This window comes from Panthera pardus, unplaced genomic scaffold (genome assembly GCF_024362965.1).
Source record: "Panthera pardus isolate Hobbes unplaced genomic scaffold, ASM2436296v1 HiC_scaffold_1, whole genome shotgun sequence".
NCBI classification, from domain to species: domain Eukaryota; kingdom Metazoa; phylum Chordata; class Mammalia; order Carnivora; family Felidae; genus Panthera; species Panthera pardus.
The window spans coordinates 85,005,048-85,027,614 of NW_026526654.1; the positions used below are offsets into that span (position 1 = coordinate 85,005,048).

Here is a 22,567-nt window from a genome sequence, read left to right on the forward strand (position 1 = left end):
ACCTCACCAATCAGGGGAAAAGAATCAGCATGTGAAGGCACTGTTATTACAATGCAAAATGGAATCAGCATAGAGTAAGTAGGAAAAATAATAGTTGCATCCAAACAATAGATAGATGCACACATAGACAGATGCACTGTTTGAGTGTCTGGGGTTCTTCTGGAATAGAATTGTTCTGTTTAGCCAAGCATTGTTTTTTCTTTTGTTTACCACTGCCCGTAATAAACAAAAGAACGCATGGTCAAGGACAAAGGTGATAGGGATGTCTAAGAATCTTCTGAGTAGACTAACTGGTAAAGGAGTAAGCATGATCTGTTTCTGTTAACTTGTCAACAGATACAGTACTTTCAGGTTACGCTTACAAAAATACATATATCATAGCAAGTCAGCAGAAACCCTGTAATCCCCTCTCCCAACGAAACAGCCGTTTCTTTAAGGGATTTTTCATCATAAAACATTTCTCAGGAACACAACCATGACGTTACAGCAGAAGCACTACAGGTTATTATCTGAAAACAAAACATACTTAGGAAAATCATCTACTAATAAACATCTCAAATTCTTCCTGACAGATGCGAATTAGCATTAATTGGGCACTGGAGAAATAGGGAATCACGAATAACTGAACAAAGCAAGATTAATAAATATATTAAAGTACACAAAACTTAGATGGCCTTACGAGAGCTTGAAAACTTTGTTTACATGCTTTATCTTACCATGTTATACAAAAGATTTCTGTGAGATGAAATCATTTTACAGATGAGAAATCTAAAGTGCTCAGATTAAATGAATTGCCCAAGCTCATAAAGCTAGTATATTGCATGTAAGATGTCAGTCTCATATCTAACAATGTTATGAAAATAAAAATTACTAAGAGGTCTTACCTAACAGAAAAAAACTAGGAACATTACCATTTAAAATCAAAAGTAAAGCAAAAATATTCCACCCCCAGCCAATGCTGGTTACTTTAGATTTCCTAACATTGAAGAACTAGAAAGAGATTAATAATAAAACTAAAAACATAATAGGAAAGAGTCACAAATCCATTAAAAATTTTTAATTACACAGGAACAGAAAGTTTATGGCTATTTGGCCACCATGGTAGGTTAATGGGGATTCACTGAACTATCTTTACTTTGGGTATGTTTTTAAAATTCCATAACAAATAGTTAACAAGTCATTGTTAGTATAAGTATGTCACAAATAATTGCATGAGATCAAATGACACACAAAACTACACATAAGACTACTAAAACAAATAAAGTACCTAGTAATAAACAATATGTAGGATCTATATGAATGAAACTGCAAGGCTTTATCAAGATTCATAAGATAAAATTTGAACAAATAAAAACATAACCACGCTGCTGAATATAAACAGTAATTAACACATTAAACACAACTTAAATCCACGTCAAAAAATATTTTTTAGAACTTGAATTGTTGCTCTTAAAGTTTACTTAGAATAAATGGGCAAAAAAACTAAATTTTTTTTAAAGAAAAGTAATGAAAGGGCACCTCACCAGTTATTATAGTCTATGACTTAAAACAATAGGGGAATAACACAAGAATAGACAGACCGATGGGCTAGCAGAGAAAGTCCAGAAAGAAACACAAGTGTATATGCGAACTCAGGGTAGTGATAAAGGTGGCATTTCAAATATACTGTGAAAGAATTATTCAACAGTACTAAAAGGACTACAAAAACTACAGTTAGAATCCTGTATAACATTGCTCTGACAAATACATTTGATCAAATAAAATTTAACTGCAAAAACTTTTTTAACCCATAAAAACGCTAGAAGAAAATGTTAAGAGGGGCGCCTGGGTGGCTCAGTCGGTTGGGCGGCCGACTTCGGCTCAGGTCATGATCTCACGGTCCGTGAGTTCGAGTCCCACGTTGGGCTCTGTGCTGACAGCTCAGGGCCTGGAGCCTGTTTCAGATTCTGTGTCTCCCTCTCTCTGACCCTCCCCCATTCATGCTCTGTCTCTCTCTGTCTCAAAAATGAATAAACGTTAAAAAAAAAAATTTAAAAAAAAAGAAAATGTAAGAAAAAATGTATATAAAAGAGAAAAGTCAGAGGCAGTAAGACAATGAGATTTTATTACACATTAATATTTCCTAAGTGTAAAAATTGACAAATGAAAAATTAGAAATACTTACAATATGAAAAAAAGAGTTGATATCCCAATAAACAAGGCACTTTAAAAAAAAATTTAAAGAAAATGATAGGAAAACAGGCAAAATATGGGCAATTCACAAAAGAAATTAAATAATGAATAAATAAGAAACTATAAATTTAAATATGAATGAAACAAATAGACGTAAAACCATGATTCCATAGGTTTCCTATCAAATTTGCAAAGATTAAAAGAAAATTATTTTTAAAATTATATAATAGAGATAATGATCAAGAAAGTGGCAAACATTACTCCTGTTCATTATGAATGAGATTACAAATAAGTTCAACTTTCTTGGAGAAAATCTGGCCTTATATATCAAAAACCTGATTCAATAAAGCCACTTCTAGAAATGTTTCCTACAGATAAAATCATGGATGTCTACAAAGATGTAGCAACAAAATTTTAACTGCAAAAGATACTTGAATGTAAAAATAAATATATATAAGACACCACCACACAATATAATAAATACACATTAAAAACTTAACAGAAAGATGGTAAGTAACATGGAATATACATAATTTATTGTTGAGGGAATGAAGCAGGTTTAAAACCAATAGGCACAATATGATCTGACTTTTATTTATTTATTTTTTTTTTTTTAAATTTTTTTTTTCAACATTTTTTATTTATTTTTGGGACAGAGAGAGACAGAGCATGAACGGGGGAGGGGCAGAGAGAGGGAGACACAGAATCGGAAACAGGCTCCAGGCTCCGAGCCATCAGCCCAGAGCCTGACGCGGGGCTCGAACTCACGGACCGCGAGATCGTGACCTGGCTGAAGTCGGACGCTTAACCGACTGCGCCACCCAGGCGCCCCTGATCTGACTTTTAAGAAACATGACTAGAAAAATGTCTGGGTGGCCAAAGTAAGGTGAATTTTATTTTCTTCTTAGAATTTATTTGCACTGTAAGTTCTACAACTGATACTCCATTACTCCCATAATTTAAAAAGCATTAAGTTGCATCTTTAACTGACAACTGACGAGGGAAGAGTAAAGGAAAACAATATGGGCAGATGAACTCTGAAAACACAACTGTTTAGTACAGAAACCAATACATGCATACATATAAATTGTATACTACATTTTAGGATGATTTTCATCCACAGTGATTAAAATAAACGTTTGATGAATAAAAAGTGAACCACTTACCCAGAAAACTTTGCAACCTAGAGCCATATGTCTAAGGTATCCCAATCTATTAGAAAAGTAAAAGATAGTAGCAAATGCAATCAGAGTTTAATCTTTATGAGCCACAGATTATTCTAAACAATCTTGAAAAACAAGAATAAGGCTAGAGAGAACTCACACCCCTGATTTCACTTACTACAAAGCTACAGTAATCAAAACACTCTGGTAATGACAAAAGGACAGACATATACCATACAGACCAAAAGAATAGAGTCTAGAAATAAATGCTTGCATATATGGTCAAACGATTCTTGATAAAGGTGCTTGGGCCAGTCAATGGAGGAAAAGACATCTTTTCAACAAGTATTTGAAAAGTGGATATCCACATGCAAAAGAATGAAGCTATACCATTACCTAATGCCATATACAAAACTTAACTCAAAATAGATCCATGACCTCAATGTAAGACCTAAAACTAGACAAGTCTTAGTAAAAAAAAAACAAAAACAAAAACAAAAAAACAGGGTGAAGGCTTCAAAACATTGGATTTAGCAATGATTTCTTGGATATAACATCAAAGGTACAGAAAACAAAACAAAACAAAACAAACTGGACTTTATAATTTTTTTTTTAATTTGTGTATCAAAAGACAATATGCAGAGTAAAAAGGCAACCTGCAGAATGGGAGAAAATATTTGCAAATCATATATGTTATAAGGAATTAATATCCAGAATATAGAGAGAACTCCTAAAATTCAACAACAAAAAATAAACCACCAATTCAAAAATGAGCAAAAGACCTGAATAGACATTTCTCCAGAGACCTTACCAATGGCCAATAAACACATGAAAAGATGCTCAACATCACTAATCATCAGGGAAATGCAAATAAAACTGTGAGATCCCAGCTAATACCCATCAGGATGGCTACTATAAAAACAAACAAAAACCAGAAAATAATAAACACTGTCAAGGATGTGGAGAAACTAGAACCCCTACGCACCGTTGGCGGAAATCCAAAATGATACAGCCACTGTGGAAAACAGGATGGCAATTCCTCAAAAAAATTAAGAACAGAATTCCCATATGATCCAGCAATCCCACTTCTGGGGATACATCAAAGAGAACTGAAAGCTGGGTCCTGAGATATTTGCACACCCATGTTCACAATAGCATTATTCACAGTGGCTAAAATGTGGAAGCTACCCAAGTGTCCATCAATGGATGAATGGATAAGCAAATTGTGGTATATACAATGAAATGTTACTTAGCCTTAAAAAGGAAGAAAGTTCTGATATATGCTAAAACATAGACAAATTTTCAGGACACTCTGCTAAGTGAAATAAGCCAGTTACAAAAAGATAAATATTGTATGATTCTACTTACGTGAAATACTTAAAGCAGTAGACACAAAAAGTAGAATGGGGTTTTCCACAGGCTGGATGAGAGGAGTAGGGGGACCAGATACAGTATCATTGACCAGATACAGAGTTTCTATTTCACAAGATGTAGAGAGTTCTGGAGATAGATGGTGGGTGATGGCTGAACAACAATAAGAATTTACTTAATATCAGTCAATGGTATACTTAAAAATGGCTACAATAGTAAATTTTATATTCAGTGTATTTTACCACAATTTAAAAAATGAAAAATAAAATCTTGAAAAAGAAGAACAAAATTGGAGTTCTCACACTTCCCAATTTTGAAACGGAGTATAAAACTACAGTAATCAATGTAGTGTGGTACTACTGGCTTATGAACAAACATAGATCAGTAAAACTGAATGGAAGGTATAAGAAAAAAATCCTACATTTAGGACCAACCAATTTTTAACAAAGGTGCCCAGACAATTCAAAGATGCTGGGACAACTGGATACCCACAAGCAGCAAAAGAATGAAGTTTGACCCCAACTCCCATGATATTCAAAACTGATCACAGACCTAATCTAAGAGTTAAAATTACAAAACTCTTAGGAAAAAACATAGGAGTAAGTTCTTTGTGACCTTGGGTCAGACAGCAGTTTTTAGATACAACACCAAAGTACAAGTGACAAAAGAAAAAAATAAGTACATTGGATTGTATCAAAATTAAAAGCTTCTGTGCTATAAACACCACCAACAAGAAAGTAAAAAGACAACCCAGAGTGGGAAAAAGATTTGCAAATTGTGTATCTGATTGGGGTCTAGTATCCAGAATATGGAAAAAAACAAAAAAAACAACAAAAAAAAAACCTACAAGTCAATAATAAAAAGATAAGCCAATTTTAAAATGAGCAAAGGATTTGATTATGTTTTCCCAAGATGTACAAATGGTCAAAAAGTACATGACAAGATACTCAACATAATTGTCATCAGGGAAATGCAAATCAAAACCACAATGAGATACCGCTTAATACCCATAAGGATGGCTATGTTAAAAAAAAAAAAAAAAAAAAGGAAAATATGTGTTGGCAAGGATGTGGAGAAATTGGAACCCTAGTGCGTTGCTGGTGGGAACGTAAAATGTTGCAGCCACCGTGGAAATAGTCTGATGGTTACATAAAAATTAAGCAGAGTTACCATATGATCTGGCAATTCTACTTCTAGGTATATACCCAAGGAATTGAAAGCAGGAACTTGTATAGTTGTACACACCAATGTCACAGCAGCATGATAACAAAAACTGGTAACTCAAATATCCATCAATTGATAAATGACTAAACAAAATGTGATACATGCTAAATCACTGATGAGCCTTGAAAACATTATGTTAAGTGAAAGAAGCCAATCACAAAAGACCACATACTGTATGATTTCATTTAAATGAAATGTCCACCGTAGGCAAATCCAGATGCAGAAAACAGATTTGTGGTTGCCTAGGGCTAGGAGGTTGAAGGGAAAGGGGAATGGCTGCTAATGGGTACAGGGTTTCTTTAAGAGGGAAAAAAAACATTCCAAAATTAGATTGTGGTGATAACTGCACAACCCTGTGAATATACTAAAAAAACAGGGAACTGTACGTTTTAAAAAGGTAAATTGTATGCTATGGAAATCTTTATCTCAATAAAGCTACAAAAAAACTTTTATAAACTATACAATTATAACTTCTTGGAAGGTATTACTAATATTTTCTGATGAAGACAACTGGGATTTAATTTCCCTACTTAGTACACTGCAATGAAATCAAAAGTACTTTTAACACTTTTAAAATAAATAACTAGTGGCAAATGTTATCTTACATTCCAAAACGTTTCTGGGATAATTATAGTACAGAATTTCACGAAGGCAAAATGTAATTGTACCGCATTCTGATTGGAGAACCAGCAAGCGTACCTCCACTCAGCGGGTCCCGCTACAAAGTGCGGTAGAAAGAGAGCAAAGACACCGCGCGATCAACGTCAAAATAACAGGGTTTGCGGGCGTTACACTTGGTTTGTTTTTGATGGCACTGAAAACTTCAAGTACTTAAAGAACATCAGGCTGAATCACCTTTTAGAACTGAATGGTCCAACCCAAAAAACAAACAAACAACAAACAAAAAACCAGAAGAGAAACAAATGAAGTATGAGAAGTATGTGCTACTTTGATAGATTTCCTTATGTTTTTTTCACTTACATACTTCAGAATCTAGCTCATGTCACAAGCCTGAAGGGGATCTGCAGAGGTCAGCTGGTCTTGGCTAAAAAAAGGATAATAGTTACTTTCAACTCCAGGATATCTGGTTTAAATTTTCAAGTAGAGCTGGACTCATTTGTACTAAAATAGATTTTAAGATAAGAAGATAACATGTTTGCATACTCCTTCTGCTTCCTAACTCCCTATACAGAGTAAATACCTTCCAACTTCTGTCCAGCAGAAATTATGTCTATGAATAGAGAATTATTTTCAATAGTACTTAAAACTTTAAAAAGTCTCTTTGAAGTTAAAATGCCTCAGAATTATCTTATGGATAATCACCTGCCTGCTTATCTACCATGAACGATTACCTCTGCTGAACACACACAGTCAAGCAATTCTATCAGCAGAATGAGTCCATGGAGACAAGCCCACAGGTCACCTGAAACAGGTGACAAAAGCACAAGGCTAAAAAATAAAAAAAACTACAAAACAGAAAAAGCAAACCAAAAAGTGGGAGAAAGGAAAATTTGGGGTGAAGATCAGTGCTGGGTAGAGAATGAAAGGAAGACCAAAGCCAAGCAACAGGAAAAAGAAGGGATCATCTAAGCAAAAAGTAAGAGTCGGTGTTAAACAAATGGTTGGAGGTAGAATATATCCAGAGCGTTAGTTATTTGTAATAGGAACACAGTGTACCAGCAGTTTCGAGTGGGAAACAAGAAATACGATGAAGTGCACGTGAAATAAGATGTAAACATAATAATGACTACAACTTTAAACCTCCACATGGCTCTTAAATATTTCTAGCCCAGCAAGTAATCTAAAATGCACAACACTATGTGGGCAAAGAGAACTCAAAGCAAAAAGTTCCAAAAGAATAACCTAAACCACTCTAACTTTACGATGTATTTAACCCCTATGGTTCAAACATCCCATTACTATATCTATTCCCACTTCTTCCTTCAGATAAGTTTTGTTTGTGGAGTTCTGATGGGAGCAAAATTGGTGTAACCTGTTTAGAGGACATTAAGATTGTCCACAGAAGAGCCTTAAGCCCAGGCCTATTAAGATTTATTTCTAGGAAACTGACCTGCGCTTCACCAGTCCTGCGGTAAGGTACCAGGGTTGTTATCAGTAACTTGTGCTGAGGCATAATGACCAGTTTCTAGAACTGAGAGAAACCAGGAAGGATAAAAATCCCTGTAGATACAGCAAGGGAACTTAACTTCTCTTACTTCATGAAAACTTTACTCTGCACCAGTGGCATCAGCCACAGCAAATATCCCTGTGGGGAACCTGGGGACCTGGGGAGTTCTGCCTCCGCCTGAAAGAATGTTGTGTGCAGACAGTAAAGGACATTTGTTGCGGTGCTTTTTAGAAGCACATATAAGTGAAAGAACCTAAAGTCCCCTCAATGGAACCAGTATACTACGTTCTAGCCATAAAACAGAATGATAAGCTGATGAACTGAATTGCGATCTACGTGCAGGTACTGATCACCAAAACATATGAACTGAAAAAAAGCAAGGCACGGACTTATACACATAATACCATACAATTTGTGTTTAAAGATAATGACATATGGACCTTTCTAACTAATTCTGACACATAACCAGGGAGCCATTAAAGAAATAAGTGATAAAGGTAACTTCCTAAAAATAAGAGCTGCACACAAAAAGCAATACCATAAATAAAGTCAAAAGACGTTTGTTTCCACAAACTGTAAAGCATTAACACAAGAAAGCTATCAGTGGACAGCTCTGGGAAGAAGGACCTGGGTGGCTGGAGGAGACGGAGTGAGAACACGTAAGTCTACATTTCCTCAGTATATTTACATTTTTTCATATACATGTATTATTGTCTGCTCAAAATGAATAAAGTATTACAATAAATTGTGAAGTCTATCCATACATAGATATGCTTCTATATGCATAGACACAAGAAGATGCTGACAATGACTATTCTAAAGAGGGAGACTCAGATTGTCCTAGGTATCCTTATGTACTGCTTAAATTTTTTATCATGAGCATACATGAATTTTATAACCCAATCTTATTTTATAAGAAAAATTTGCTTGTTGAAAGTACATAACCTTTGACCCTGAAATTCCATTTCAAGGACTAACTACAATTGGAGAACTGCAGACATATTTTCTAGGAGGTCCTTTGTTAATCGTAATGGCTAAATTTTGGAGACTACTTGCATTTTTTCTATCACTAGAGAACTGGTTCACTAGATAGATACATATTTACATACATACATATAATGTAATGACTGCAATAATTAAAACTGATGGTTTAGAACTATATTTACTGACAGGAAGAGATGCATAATATTCTTGAATGAAAAAAATGTTAAGATCGTAGATTTCATTACTCTCTACCTACATTCATAGCATTATTTGGAAAGATGATAAAGAAAATAGTACTTGTCTCCAGTAGCAGAGTTAAGGTTTTTGGTTTCCGTATGCATTTCTTGGGGTGCCTGGGTGGCTCAGTCGGTTGACCGTCCAACTTCAGCTCAGGTCACGATTTCACGGTTTGTGAGTTCGAGCCCCGCCTCGGGATCTGTGCTGATAGCTCAGAGCCTGGAGCCTGCTTCAGATTCTGTGTCCCCCTCTCTCTCTGCCTCTCCCCTGCTCGTGCTCTGTCTCTGTCTCTCAAAAGTGAATAAACATTAAAAATAAATAAAATTTCTAAAATTTCTAGTTTCTGTATACATTTCTAGACTATGAATTTTCTACAATAAACCTATAATTATAGAGAATTATAATTCTTTTATAATCAGACAAAAAAGCGATTTTATTTTTTTTAAAAAAAAAGAACTATCTCAAATACCATGGAATGAATGAATGTACAAACAAATAAATAGCAAGTCAGCATATACAATTTTAGCTTCAATAATAAGTCAATGTGGAAACAAAGGTGGAAGTAAACTTTTCATTGCTTGGCCCTGAATAATAAGGCTACCCATAAAAGTACCACAAAATATTCTGGATAAAACCTACAAAGCGAGTTATAATTTCAGCTCTAGTGTCCAAAAATCTTTTGCTGAATTTTTCTTCTGTTTAAAATACTTAACCAAGGGATGCCTGGGTGGCTCAGTCGGTTAAGTGTCCAACTCTTGATTTTGGCTCAGGTCACAGTCTCATGGTTCGTGGGTTCAAGCTCTGTGTCAGGCTCCGCTTTGAGCTCCACATTGATGGTGTGGATGGAGCCTGCTTGGGATTCTCTCTCCCACTCTCTCTGTCCTCCTCCCCTGCTTGCTCTCTCTCTCTCTCAAAATAAACAAACATTAAAATAATTAAAAATAAACAAATAAAATACTTAACCCAAATACTTCATTATCTCCCTTGCCCTCTGTGTGGCATAGGGTATGCCTACCACTCCTTCTGAAAACACTCTTTCCTTGGTTGGTATGATCTTACCTTACAAGGCCTTGGCTTTTCTCCAAGTTGCCATGTACAGCCAATAAGTTGTGCACTGCACACTGCTGGTGCACAGTGGGAATGACCCTGAGTTTTCTCCTCCTCCTCGGGACTCAACTTGTTGGCCTCCTGGATGGACATCTGTTTCTCTACATTCTGTCCTAGGACCTCTTCTTACTCTACACTTTGTCTAGGCAATTTCAAGATGACTCGAAGCTATTACTTCAAGTACCTGGTTAACTCCCAAGTTTTTCCCTATCCAGATCTCTATCTTGAGCACTACACTCATGTTATCTGCCTAACGGACATTTCTTCTTAGATGTTTAACAGGTACATGCATTTCAATACACCAAAACTCAATTCATCATGTTCCCCATCAAACCTGCTCCTCTTTCTGTTTTGGCTATCTATGTGAATGACAGTATCTTGCTGCTTATGCCAGAAACCTAGACCTTACCCTTGGTTCTTCTGACTCCTTCCTCTCTCACATTCAATAAATCAACAGGTCCTATCAATTGTTCGTCATTCCCTCTGTCATTCCCTAATTCAAGCCTCTAGCACCTCTCACCTGGATTACTATTACATTTTCCCAACCCCAGTTCCCCGTAGCTACTAGCTATTCCGAGTATGTTGTCCAGCACTCTTTTTAAATGATTAATCTGTTTAATCATTTAATGTTTAATCTGTTACCTGTTTAAATCCTACAAATGGTCCCCATTGTCTTCGGAATCAAGAAGTCCACGACATGATTTCCAAGACTCCACTTACTTCTCCAACTTAATTTTTTGTACCTCTCCCCCTACCTGTTACCACTCTCTGCAATCTGGTATTGAAATTCTTCCAATTCCCTCACCATACTATCTTTTCTTCGTATCTCTATAAATGCTACTTGACGGTGGCTCCAAAGGGTCCTGGAGACAGCTTTAGCCTTCCCTCCTACAACATAACGTAAAAGCTCTCGAAATCACTTCAAATAAATAACTTAAGTTCAAATTTGCTTACTACACATCATACTCCCTTTTCCACCAGATAGAACTCCTTCCTTTATAAAGAAATTCTGGAACCAGATGCTACTCCTCTAGCCTGCACTGTACCTCCCCAACCTTCACTCACTCTTATTTACTGCCCATTCACTTGTGTAACTTCTAATTATCTTTCAAGTCACAACTGAAATACCATCCTTGAACCCCCAAGAGCAGATCAGGTACCCCCACGGCAACCTATACATCTTCCCTAGTGCAGCCCTATCCCCACTATGCTATAATTACCTTTCTACTTGCCTGCATCCCTGAAAAGTTTGCAAGTTCCCTGAAGACTTGGACCCTGTCCTGTTCACTGCTGAATTGCCAGTATCAGGCACAGAACCTGACATATTAGAGACATTCTGCAAATAGCTACCAAATAGATTAAAAACATCAATTTTTTTTTTTAAACGTTTATTTATTTTTGAGACAGAGAGAGACAGAGCATGAATGGGGGAGGGTCAGAGAGAGAGGGAGACACAGAATCCAAAACAGGCTCCAGGCTCTGAGCTGTCAGCACAGAGCCCAACGCCGGGCTTGAACTCACGGACCACGAGGTCATGACCTGAGTTGAAGTCGGTCGCTTAACCGACTGAGCCACCCAGGCGCCCCAAAAACATAAATTTACCAAAAACAAAACACTACAGCTAAAGAGAAACTATAATGAAACATCAAATATTTAAATGATTTGACTTTACATTTAAAAGGATCTTCAATGTTGGGTCAACATTAGAAAACACATTACAAGTAATGTTTTACTTTACACAACATTTTCTTGGAAAGTGTGTATAAACTGAATTTTTTGCAAAGCTAAGTCATGTGGTAAATACACCAAGAGAGCTTATGTACTTAAAGAGATTCTTTCATACAGTGAAAAAAAAAAACTCCAAATAAATTTATTCTACACGAACTCAAATTTTCACAATTGGCTTTCCTTAAAACAGAAACCTTATAAAAATAATTTTTCAATACTCATGTCTGCTTTCCCCAGAAATAGGACTTGGTTAACATTAAGTCATGACACCACTGATGGACAAGCTTTAGGTTTTTTAAATCTCTTTAGTTCTCTAGACAACCTCTAAATTCGGGTGTCTAGAAACATGTACAGTGGTCCTTGCATCATGATGTAAAGAATTCCTGTCCTTAGGATGATTATTCGTTGGAACTCATGAGCTATATAATAAAACCATAAATTTTAGAGAGCTGTCTCAAGAGATAAGTAACTGAGTTACCTTGAGTCGTAGGAGCCTAAATAATTTATTCACATAACAAAAATAAACTTCAAATATCAATCACGGAACATCATGATTTAAACAAAAATGTCAGTCTGGTTCAGAGACTAATTATATTTTTCTTAAATTTAGAAATAGAGGTTTGATCTCTCCCATTTGAATTGATTTATTTACAAGGTATATTTCAGAAAAAAAGCTCTATTCTTTGTAGTGGTTCAATTTTTCAAATACCTGGGACTTGTATTTGGCTCACCTGATCAACAAAGTTTGCCCTGTCTTTGACTTTTGGTTTTGTTCAATTTTGTTCCTGGTAGCAATATAGCCAGCCGATCAAACTTTGCTTCTCTGGGTATTTTCACAAGATGCTGCTTTTCTAGTCTCCTATAATATGCTCAAGTTCTTAATTTCAGCAAATTGAAAAGGGACACTTTCAAATATGAATTTCACGTACACCAAAAAGAAGAAAGTATTAAGTACCTGTCAACATTTGGCAATGTGCCAGGAACTGAGGGGAACACAATTACTGCCCTAGAGGAAATCTATAATATCTAGGCCATAAACATCCACCAGAAAGACCCAAAGGACATATAAACATTAACCACATATACTCTGAAGCAGTTACACGATACATCTATGAAGGACTAAATACGTTTTGCGGGGTGATTAGTGAAGAGGGAATTACTGGAGTTGTATGTTAAGATAAAGTAGTTACAATTTCTGAAGCTAAATGTTAGAACCTACTTCAGCTCGGGGGGAAAAATTTCCAGCACAAGGTGCTGCCTGAGATAAAGTTCAGAATGGTGGTCCGATTTGATGGAGGAGCCAATTTGATTCACTTGCACTTCAGAATCCCGCAATGGACTAGCGAGTGAACACTCCTGGGCCTCACTGTCAGGTCTCACAAACGAAGAACAAAGGTCTTGGTCCTGCACCGAAGTCAAGGTAAAGCCACTCAAAAGTGGTTCTCAACTGCTTTGAAAAAGTGTGGCAGTTTCTCAAAAAGCAAAACATGGTGTTACCATACCTGGCTATATGCCCAAGAGAACTGAAAACAAAAATCCCACGTGACAACTCAAACGTCAATGTTATAAGCAGCATTAGTCATTATAACCAAAAAGTAGAAATAACACAAAGGTCCACCGACTGACGAATGGATAAACGAAACGTGGTATATCCATAGAATGCAATACTGTTCGACCATAAAAAGGAATGATACTGATACATGCACAATGAAGATGAATCTTAAAAGCATGAGGCTAAATAAAAGACAAACAAGGCCACACACTGTGTAATTCCATTTACATGAAATGTCCAGAACAGGCAAATCCACAGAGAGAGGAAGTAGATCAGTGGTTGCCAGGAGGTGGGGAGATGGGGGATGTGGAGTGATGGCAAACCGATACGGAGTTTCTTTTTGGGGTAATAAATGTGCTGGAATTAGATAGGGGTAATGATTGTACAGCCTTGGGAACGTACTAAAAAGCAGTGGACTGCACACTTCGAAAGGGTGAGTGTCATGGTATGTAACACATCTCAATTTTAGAAAGGGGGTTCTCAGCGTTTTGTCTGCCATGAGGCATCTGAAGGACATGACATGACTCCGTCAGGACAGGCAGCTTACTACAGCAGGGCCTGGTTTTGGGACTCTAGCAACGACCATAATAAAGACTCTTGAGACTCATGACACTCAAGGGTCTTCAAGGATTATGATCAAAATAACAGCTGAAAGTCACTTGTTAGTCACAACATCAAGTCACTTTAGGTAACAAGAAATACCTAAAGACAAAAAAGCTCGTAGTAGTTTCTAAGGAACAAAGAGAGGACCAAAGCCTACCGAAGCTGGTGTGAAGGAAAGGACAGTAGGATTTTCATTCTCTAGCAGCAGCTAAGAACAGAAAAAGAATAGAAAAAGAATAAAGAGACAGTGAGGATCAGATTCAACAATAAAAGGCACTACAGGAAAGACGACAGCAGCCACAGGGGATAATATGTATTTATCAACACTGATTTGGCATATACGGTTCCCAAATTACATATGGATCACGTTTCAAATGTTGGTAAATCATAATTCTGAACACATTTGCCAAGAGAAATAATTGTTGAAAAGTAGGTAAGTTTGCAAAATGGCCTACAATAATTTATAATAATCTGTCATCATTTCTATTTTCCTAGCTGAAATCCAGTAGGCTGGAAGCCATCTCCCCACCTCCCATCTCTTCCCACATCAGATTCCACCAAGAGAAATTCTCCCTCTGGGAATTTGTTGCCACCACCACCTTGCAGCACAGAAAACTCTGGCTCCCTAGTTCTCATGGAGGTGAGGCCGAAGTAGAATCATCTGCTATCAAGAGCTGTAATCCAAATGGAGTTCTGCCATGGCAGCTTTACAGATGAGGGAGAAATTCGTAAGTCAGACATTGAATTTCAGAGGCTGCTTGTACTCTGATTCAGCAACATTCTTGTGATGGGAAACTGCCGCACAGAGAATTAAGGTGCTCACTGTGAAATAACAGAAACCTCATCATGTCCAGTGGGTACAACGGATCATCTGTAGTGCACGCACACAGCAGGCCACATACAGCAGGAGCTCAAGGGCCAAAAGGCGTGGGGAGGGAAGGCGGGAGAAGAAAAAATTCAAACCCACACAATCTGCTGGGGTCTGCAAGAGCACGGTAAAAAAGCACCTCTCCTTACCCTAGTCCTCTTAAAATACCCTATCTGATGAGATCTTCCCCTTCCTTTAAGAGTCAAACAAAATGCTGCCATCTTTGAGAGGCTTTCCTTGAAAACCCTAAACAGGGTTGGCAGTTTCCATCTGTGTTCCATTAGCACCCTGTATTAATTATTACAGGGCTTATTAAATCGCTACAGTTTATTTACATTTGTTTCCCCAGTAGATACCTCCTCAAGTAATGGAATATTTTATTCATCTTTGTATTACCAGTACTTCGGACGGTGCTTGGCACATGCAAGAGTCCAATAAATATTGGTTAACGAATGACTGTATGGATTTCTTCAAATGTTGAAGGAAACAGAAAAAGTAAAAATCAAATGAACAGCTCCCAAACGAATTAACTTGCCAGTCTTGCTACTAAGAAAATGGGATTTAAGCATGAAACCTCAAAGTGGCCTTACCAGTAGATCTGAAGGCACTGAATATCTAAGGTAGATAAATTCAAGTGTGTCCCTTTCCATCGCATTTTTAAAAAGTCATAAGGAATACTCTTTCCTGGGCATGCAAAATCCTCAGTAATGGGCACGTATGTTGTATTTGGCATTTCTGACGTCTAAAGAAATATTTAAGTCAGAGTGAACATATATGCAGGATTCAGCAATATTCAGAAGAAAAACTATCAGATTCCTTCAGGGGAAATAAAGGGTTCCACCACGTTCTGATCATAATTAAGGAAATAAAACTGAATTAAAGCCCCAATGCAGACTGAATCAGAAGGGTCCTTTGTGCTAGCCACCAAATGAATGGTTCACTGGAGTGGGAACAAGCACAGTCCATAAATCCCAACATCTTAAGAGATAAAGATAATGGAATGCTACAGCAATATAAGACAGGTAAAATAGCTGGTATGTCTTTGGAAGTTGACCTAACTTCTTTCAGGCAGTTGGTGAGAACCTACATTAAAGCATGAGAGTAAGAAACAAAGAAGGGAATCACTGCCTAAAGTAAAATTTGTTTTAGTGGCTGTCTACCTAATCTTGCAAAAGTATTACACTTTATATTCATAATTTATTCCCTCAAATCATAACACTAGAAAAGACCTTAAAAATTATCAACTCAAGCCCTCTAATCTTACAAATAAGGAAATCAAGGTTTACAAAGGGCAAGTGACTTGCCCAAGGTCATACTGGTAATCAGATGCGGAGTCTGAACTCAAACTCTGTCTTTGTCTCCCCAACTTAAGAGTTTCTTCTACCAGAAGACCTTTGGTTCCCCCTCCACACACATACATATATGTGTATATATGTGTGTATGTATAGATACACCGACGTATCTACATAAACACTTGTTGCACTAGAAAAAACCAAGGCTGTTCAGAAATGTTTTGAAAAAGTATACCAATTAATTGAGTTAATTGAAAAGACTACTCCTCTGATAGGTAAGACATTCATGTTTTCCGAATGACCCACGAAAACACCAAATCTCCACGTCTAGGTTTATATTTACCTTAATATATTAGCTTTATGAGGCATAATGGTTAAGAGCATGTGCTCTAGAATAAGAGGACCTTTTGTAATCCCCTAATTGCAGCTCTGACATTTAATTAGTCATATAAGCATAGACAATTTTATCTAACCTTTCTAACAGCTTAACCTTTCTAACAGTTTCCTCACCTGTAAAACTGAAAAACAGAACTGACTTGATATGGTATTTTGTAAGGATTAAATAGATGATGAATGTAAAAGGGCTTTGCCCAGGACCTAGTAATACTCATTAATTTAGCTATTATCATTATTACTGCCTCCTAATTTTTGGGTTGCCTACAAAAGTGCCCCAACAAAAGTTTTCTGTATATTTCTCTCTCTCACAAACGCACACATATAATCCCGATTATATATAATCTGTTCTTTTGAACACAGAGTACAGCAAATTAAGAACCCTGTTCAAGAAAACTGCTTTTGCTTTTCTTTTTTGGAGATCAAACTCTTACCTCAAATTGATTTTTAAATGCTAGAAATGTCCAGTCGCTGTAATGAGAGTTTAGAATTTAAAAACACAAACTGTCTTGTCTTCTCACACTTTTCCATTCTTTCGAACAAAATGAGTTTGGTTGCCTAAATTGTACAAAGAGGAAATGCAACTGACTCAGAAAGAAAATGAATCTCCCTGCTTCCTACTGAGTACCCTTTTGGTGTTCAGACACAAAGGACACTATCTCATTTATGGTGACAGTGAGAACAAATTATTTCCAAGATTTATTGTGCATTTATGCTTTAACTCTATTAGAATCTGAAATTAACACAATTACAAAAGGCCCTTTTTCCATATATATAATCATGCTTCAAATAAAGTATTTCCTCCTTCCCCACATTCCTTAAAATGCTGAGTTTATCTTAAGTGTGGTAGACTAGCAGGATAGTATTAATAATTCTTTGAGTCAAAGGAATGACCTTATGAGCTGTTTTATTTCCTAAAACTTAATAATTTAAGAAGCTAACACCTCCAGTCTGAATTCTTTTACTACGTGCTCATATTCTGTGATGCTTGCTGGAAGACTGAAAAGATACATTTATGTGCGTTCGTTCTAATAGACAAATAGGTCTAAACAAAACCCACTTCATTGTACATCTCAGGATTCTCTTTGAAGGTGTTATTGTCTGCGTTCCTAGAGTACTCTGAAATTTCAGTTACAGAATGTATAATTTAATTTGAAAGTAAATCAATACTAGAAACAAATTATTTCGTCATCATCTTTTTACAAAAGATTAAACAGCCACAAATTTTATTTTACCAGGACTAAAATGCATTAAATTACATTTCACTGACATAAGATCAAAAGAACCTCATAAATACAATGCTATATTTCACTCGAGTGATGAGGCTGTGAGAAGCCAAACCAAAAATATTCCCTCTGGAAAACAAAAACTGTCTTAAGTAATTTTAAAACTCTCTTGACATTTGATCCTTTTTAAATTTTTTCGAAGTTCATCCTATAAACAAAATCATTAAGGGCTGCTGGAAAACAAGCCCCAAAATTATAAAGTTTTTTTTTTTCCAAAATGCAATGGTAATTTTCAGCTATCACAAATGACTAAGAAATGTTTACGTGCTGTACATTTAGCTATTTTTAAATTGTATTAATTCTTCTAAAATTATTTAGTCTAAATTAAAACCTAACTATGAGATATAAAATGTGGTGAAAAGTACCTCCTGCCACTAAACAATACCATAGTTTTTAAATAAAATATAAAACCAAAGTTAATAAATTTATATATTTTATTAGCTTAAATCAGTAATTTATGGAAATAGAACTGGCTTCTCTCAGAGAGATTAAAAATAATTTAGAGTCATCAGAATTTTACAAAGCAGATGACAGACTGGTCAAATGTACTACTATGTGTAATCTCATGGCATTGGGAGTTTTCTGAATATGCCCCAAATTACATAATATTGGGGGAAAGAGAAATGGTTTAAGGCTTTTGAAAAATATTATATGAGAAAGATAATTTTTAAAGTATATTATTAAACAATACTTGGATGAAAAATATAAGCAGAGTCAACAGTAGGTAGGTATCTCCAGATGCAGATTTCTCAAATGTCACCAGATTATCCATTCCACTAAGAAGTACTTTTAAATACATGCAGCACACCAGAGTATCAAGTTTTCAAATCCCTATCTTTTGCAGATATCTGTACTGCTTTAACTGCTCATATAAGCACTGAAATGCACATACCAAATTAATTAGAATCACCATCTTCCTTTAAGAGTCCCTTTTCAGTTATTTGAGAAAGATACTTCAGTCAATCTAAGAAAAATGTTGAATATACACTTCCTTTTCCAATATCCAGAATATTAAAGTATTTATAAATATGGCTCCCCCAACTTACTTCAGCTTTATGAACGGTTTCTTTTTTTTAGTGCTAATATAGTTCTGAACAAACCCTCTTACCTAATTCGGAGGGGGGGGTGGGTAGGAAAGCAATTCTTTTAAATGTTAAAACAGCAGCTATCAAATTAACATTGATATTCGAGTAATGCTACTTTGTTTATACTGATATCTAAAGATTATATAATAAACTCTGACATGATTTCTCCCGCAATTTTCTATAGTGTCAAAGGCAATAGACAACATCAACATAACGTTTGTACAAGAGGAAAACAAGGAGTTAATAAAATATATTTTCCCCTCAACTAAGAATTGCCTTCTCTTTTGTCAATATTACACGACATTCATCTACTGACAAAGGAAAAATGAACACTTCACTTGCCTGTTTAAGAAACTAAATTGGGAGCATTACCAGCCATAGACTTAATTGAGTTATTCGTAGGGGAAAATATTTAAAGCAAAGAGACGATTTACAGCTTATTGCCAACAGCTAAATTTTGGGGGAACAGGCCTGAACACGATAGCCCCTATTAGTCCCTTGCCTTTTTCCCCACCACCCACCCTGCACCAAACCCCCATTGTTCTATGTAAAACTCACAGGTTAATGGTATCTAAATAACAATTGCTACATTGAGGTTACAGACGATCCCTATGAAGAACTCTTCAGCATCACATTTACTTGCTGCTTTCTTTCTCCCAAATAAAACCCAAATTTGGTAATAAATCAATCACAAACTGGTGGAGGAAAGGATCACAGCTTCCCTTCCAGACTGATGGATGTCACTCCAGAAGCGGGCGAGGAAATCCCCCCGAAGGTTCCCAGAATAAATGGACCCCTCCCCCCGAAAACCATTTAAACTGACGTTTTACTACGATTTTTTTTTTTTCAATCTAGAACCGAAACCCTTGAAAAGTATACAGCCCACGGAGTAGCAGCTCTTTTTCCCTATTAGCCACCGAAGTAGAATACACAGGCAGGATTTCGTGTGGGCTTGGATCCCTAGTACACCACTTCCTCCCCAAACCCGGCTGGCAGGGCCAGATTCGGGTGTCAAGGAAGTGGGAGACCGGCGCGCCGGCGCCCCACTCTCCCTCCGGGCTACCTGCCTCGGCCTGCGGGAGCGCCGCCCAGCGCGGACACCGGCACAGACACAAACACTCACCCATCTTTCCTCTTGGCTTTGTAGACGTGACCATAAGTGCCTCGGCCAACTTTGCAGCCCTCGTATTCAAACAGGTCCTCGACCCGCTCCCGCTCGCTGCTCAGCTTCACTTTAAAGTCATAGTCCATTGTCACAGCCTCCGGGGCCGGGGAGCTGGGTCGGGGGGCCGGGGGACAGGGGTGGGGACCGGGGAAGCACCGGCAGCCGCAGCCCCCGGGAACCCGCCCGCTCTACGCCCGGCGGCCGCAGCACCAGCCCGACTGATGCGGCAAGAGCAGGAGGAGGCCCCGCAAGAGCGCGGGGGACATCCAGGGGGACGGCGGGGCAGAGGCCGGCCGAGGGGGTGGGGGGACGGGGAGGTTCCCCCGGGCGAAGGAGAGCAGAGGGACGACGGCTGGGGGTGGGGAGCGGCGTCTCTGCCCTTGTCCCCGCGGGCTCCCGGGGCGCCGGCTCTCCTGCTCTCTCCTGCCGCGCGTTCTGCTCCCGCTGCGGGGAGCGGCGGGGCGGCCGCGGCGGGCTCTCCTCCTCTTACACTCGCACTCACGCCTCACCCTCTCTCTCACACACGCTCACACTCACTCACTCACTCTCTCACCCATACACTCAAACAGAAAGGCAGCGCCGCACAACAGCCGGTACCTCCTCAGAGAGAGGAGGAGGGAGGGAACTCGCGGAACACGGCCACAGCTGTCGCAAAAACGTCGCGAAGTCTCGGGCTGCCTCCGGGCCTCCCTGCAGCCTGCTCCGCGGCGCCAGGCCGGCCCCGCCGGGGCCCGCACCTCGAGGATCCGGTGGAGGAAGCAGGGTAGCCACTGCCCGAAGCTGCCGCCAGAAGCACCACGTGGATTGTCCTGACGGCGGCCAGAGCCCCAGACTACATTGCCCAGAATGCACGGGCCACCGTCGTTGCCGCCCCTTCGACGACTCCACCCCGCACAGTGGTAATACGGGAGCGTTGCATGATGGGATTAGTAGTCCAAGGAGAGATTAGTTTCAATCGCTTAGAGGGATTTTTTTTTTTTTTTTTTTTTACCTTTTCCTTTTTCTTTTCTTTTCTTGTCTTTTTTTACAGCAATATCGCTAGAGTGTGATTTGGACCGTAAACTTAACCAGAGAAATTTATGTGCGAGGGAGGCTAGTTTGCAGTTGGAATCACAGTTTGCGCCGCTTCCGAACTCCAGATGTTAAAGGGCATTATCATTATCGAAAAAAGTCTATATATTTGTAAACAGCTCACAGACTTGGTGTATTCTTGTCGTTCACAATCTGATAAGGGCTGCACAACGATATCAACATATTGACCCACATTACAAACATCAATAAAAATGAATCAATGACCAGTGGCCATGCTACTCCTGAATAGTTTTACTATTGAGAAAGATGACTATCTAAATGCTTCCCATCCATTGAGAGGGGACATTATTTTGAGTGTGGCCTTCTGCACCTCTGTCTATAAGAACAGCACATTTGAGCCATGATTACAACAACGGATCTAGATTCATTGAAACTAATTTGTTGATAATTTTAAGGTAGGAAAGGTGCCAGCTGAAGGGGTCCCAGTATCTTGATAATAATCTCTCATTTTGTCTAATAATTTTGTCTTATTTGGATGTGTGTCTTTAATTTTTTATTAATTGTAGGTTTGTATTTATTTTACATTTTCCAATTGCTACTATTTCCACTAAAGCTCCCCACTCCCCAAAGGACATATAATCTCTCCCACTTTCAAACCCCCATAACCCTTTTTTTTTCTTGCCTTTCTTGTGGTAGTCATCAAATTATGTTTTATTTTTCTTTTGCTAGATTATAAATGCCTATAGGAAATCATATTTGCATCTTCCATAATACCTAGTAATATGCTTTGAGTATGGTGCACAGTAAACATTTGTTGAATTAATGAGTAACCGTATTTATGTTAAAAATATCCATGTACAAGGACACCTGGGTGTCTCAGTCAGTTGAGCATCTGGCTTCCGCTCAGGTCATGATCTCACGTCTGTGGATTTGAGCCCCGCATTGGGCTCTATGCTGATAACTCAGAGCATGAAGGCTCCTTTGGATTCTGTGTCTCCCTCTATATCTGCCCTTCCTCTGCTCATGCTCTGTCTCTCTCTGTCTCTCAATAAATAAATTAATTAATTAATTAAAACATTTTTTTAAGTTTAAAAAAATCCATGTACAGATAGATGATGGCAATGATACCATTTGAAAAATCCTCAGAGGGGCTCTTCTCTTATATAAATTTCTTTGG

The 22,567-nt window shown here is 37.9% G+C and overlaps 1 protein-coding gene across 3 annotated transcripts in view; it reads right to left on the reverse strand.

The window, feature by feature from the left end:
* CDK8 (cyclin dependent kinase 8) overlaps positions 1 to 21,116 on the reverse strand; it is a 110,210-nt gene extending 89,094 nt beyond the window's left edge. The window contains exon 1 of one of the 3 annotated variants that reach the window (XM_019447922.2): positions 20,317 to 21,116. In XM_019447922.2, the coding sequence (XP_019303467.1) occupies positions 20,317 to 20,444 (128 nt within the window). In that variant the 5' untranslated portion in view covers positions 20,445 to 21,116. The remainder of the gene's footprint in view (positions 1 to 20,316) is intronic. The other 2 variants (XM_019447921.2, XM_019447920.2) reach the window with 2 other exon arrangements.
* Between the last annotated feature and the right edge of the window lie 1,451 nt (positions 21,117 to 22,567).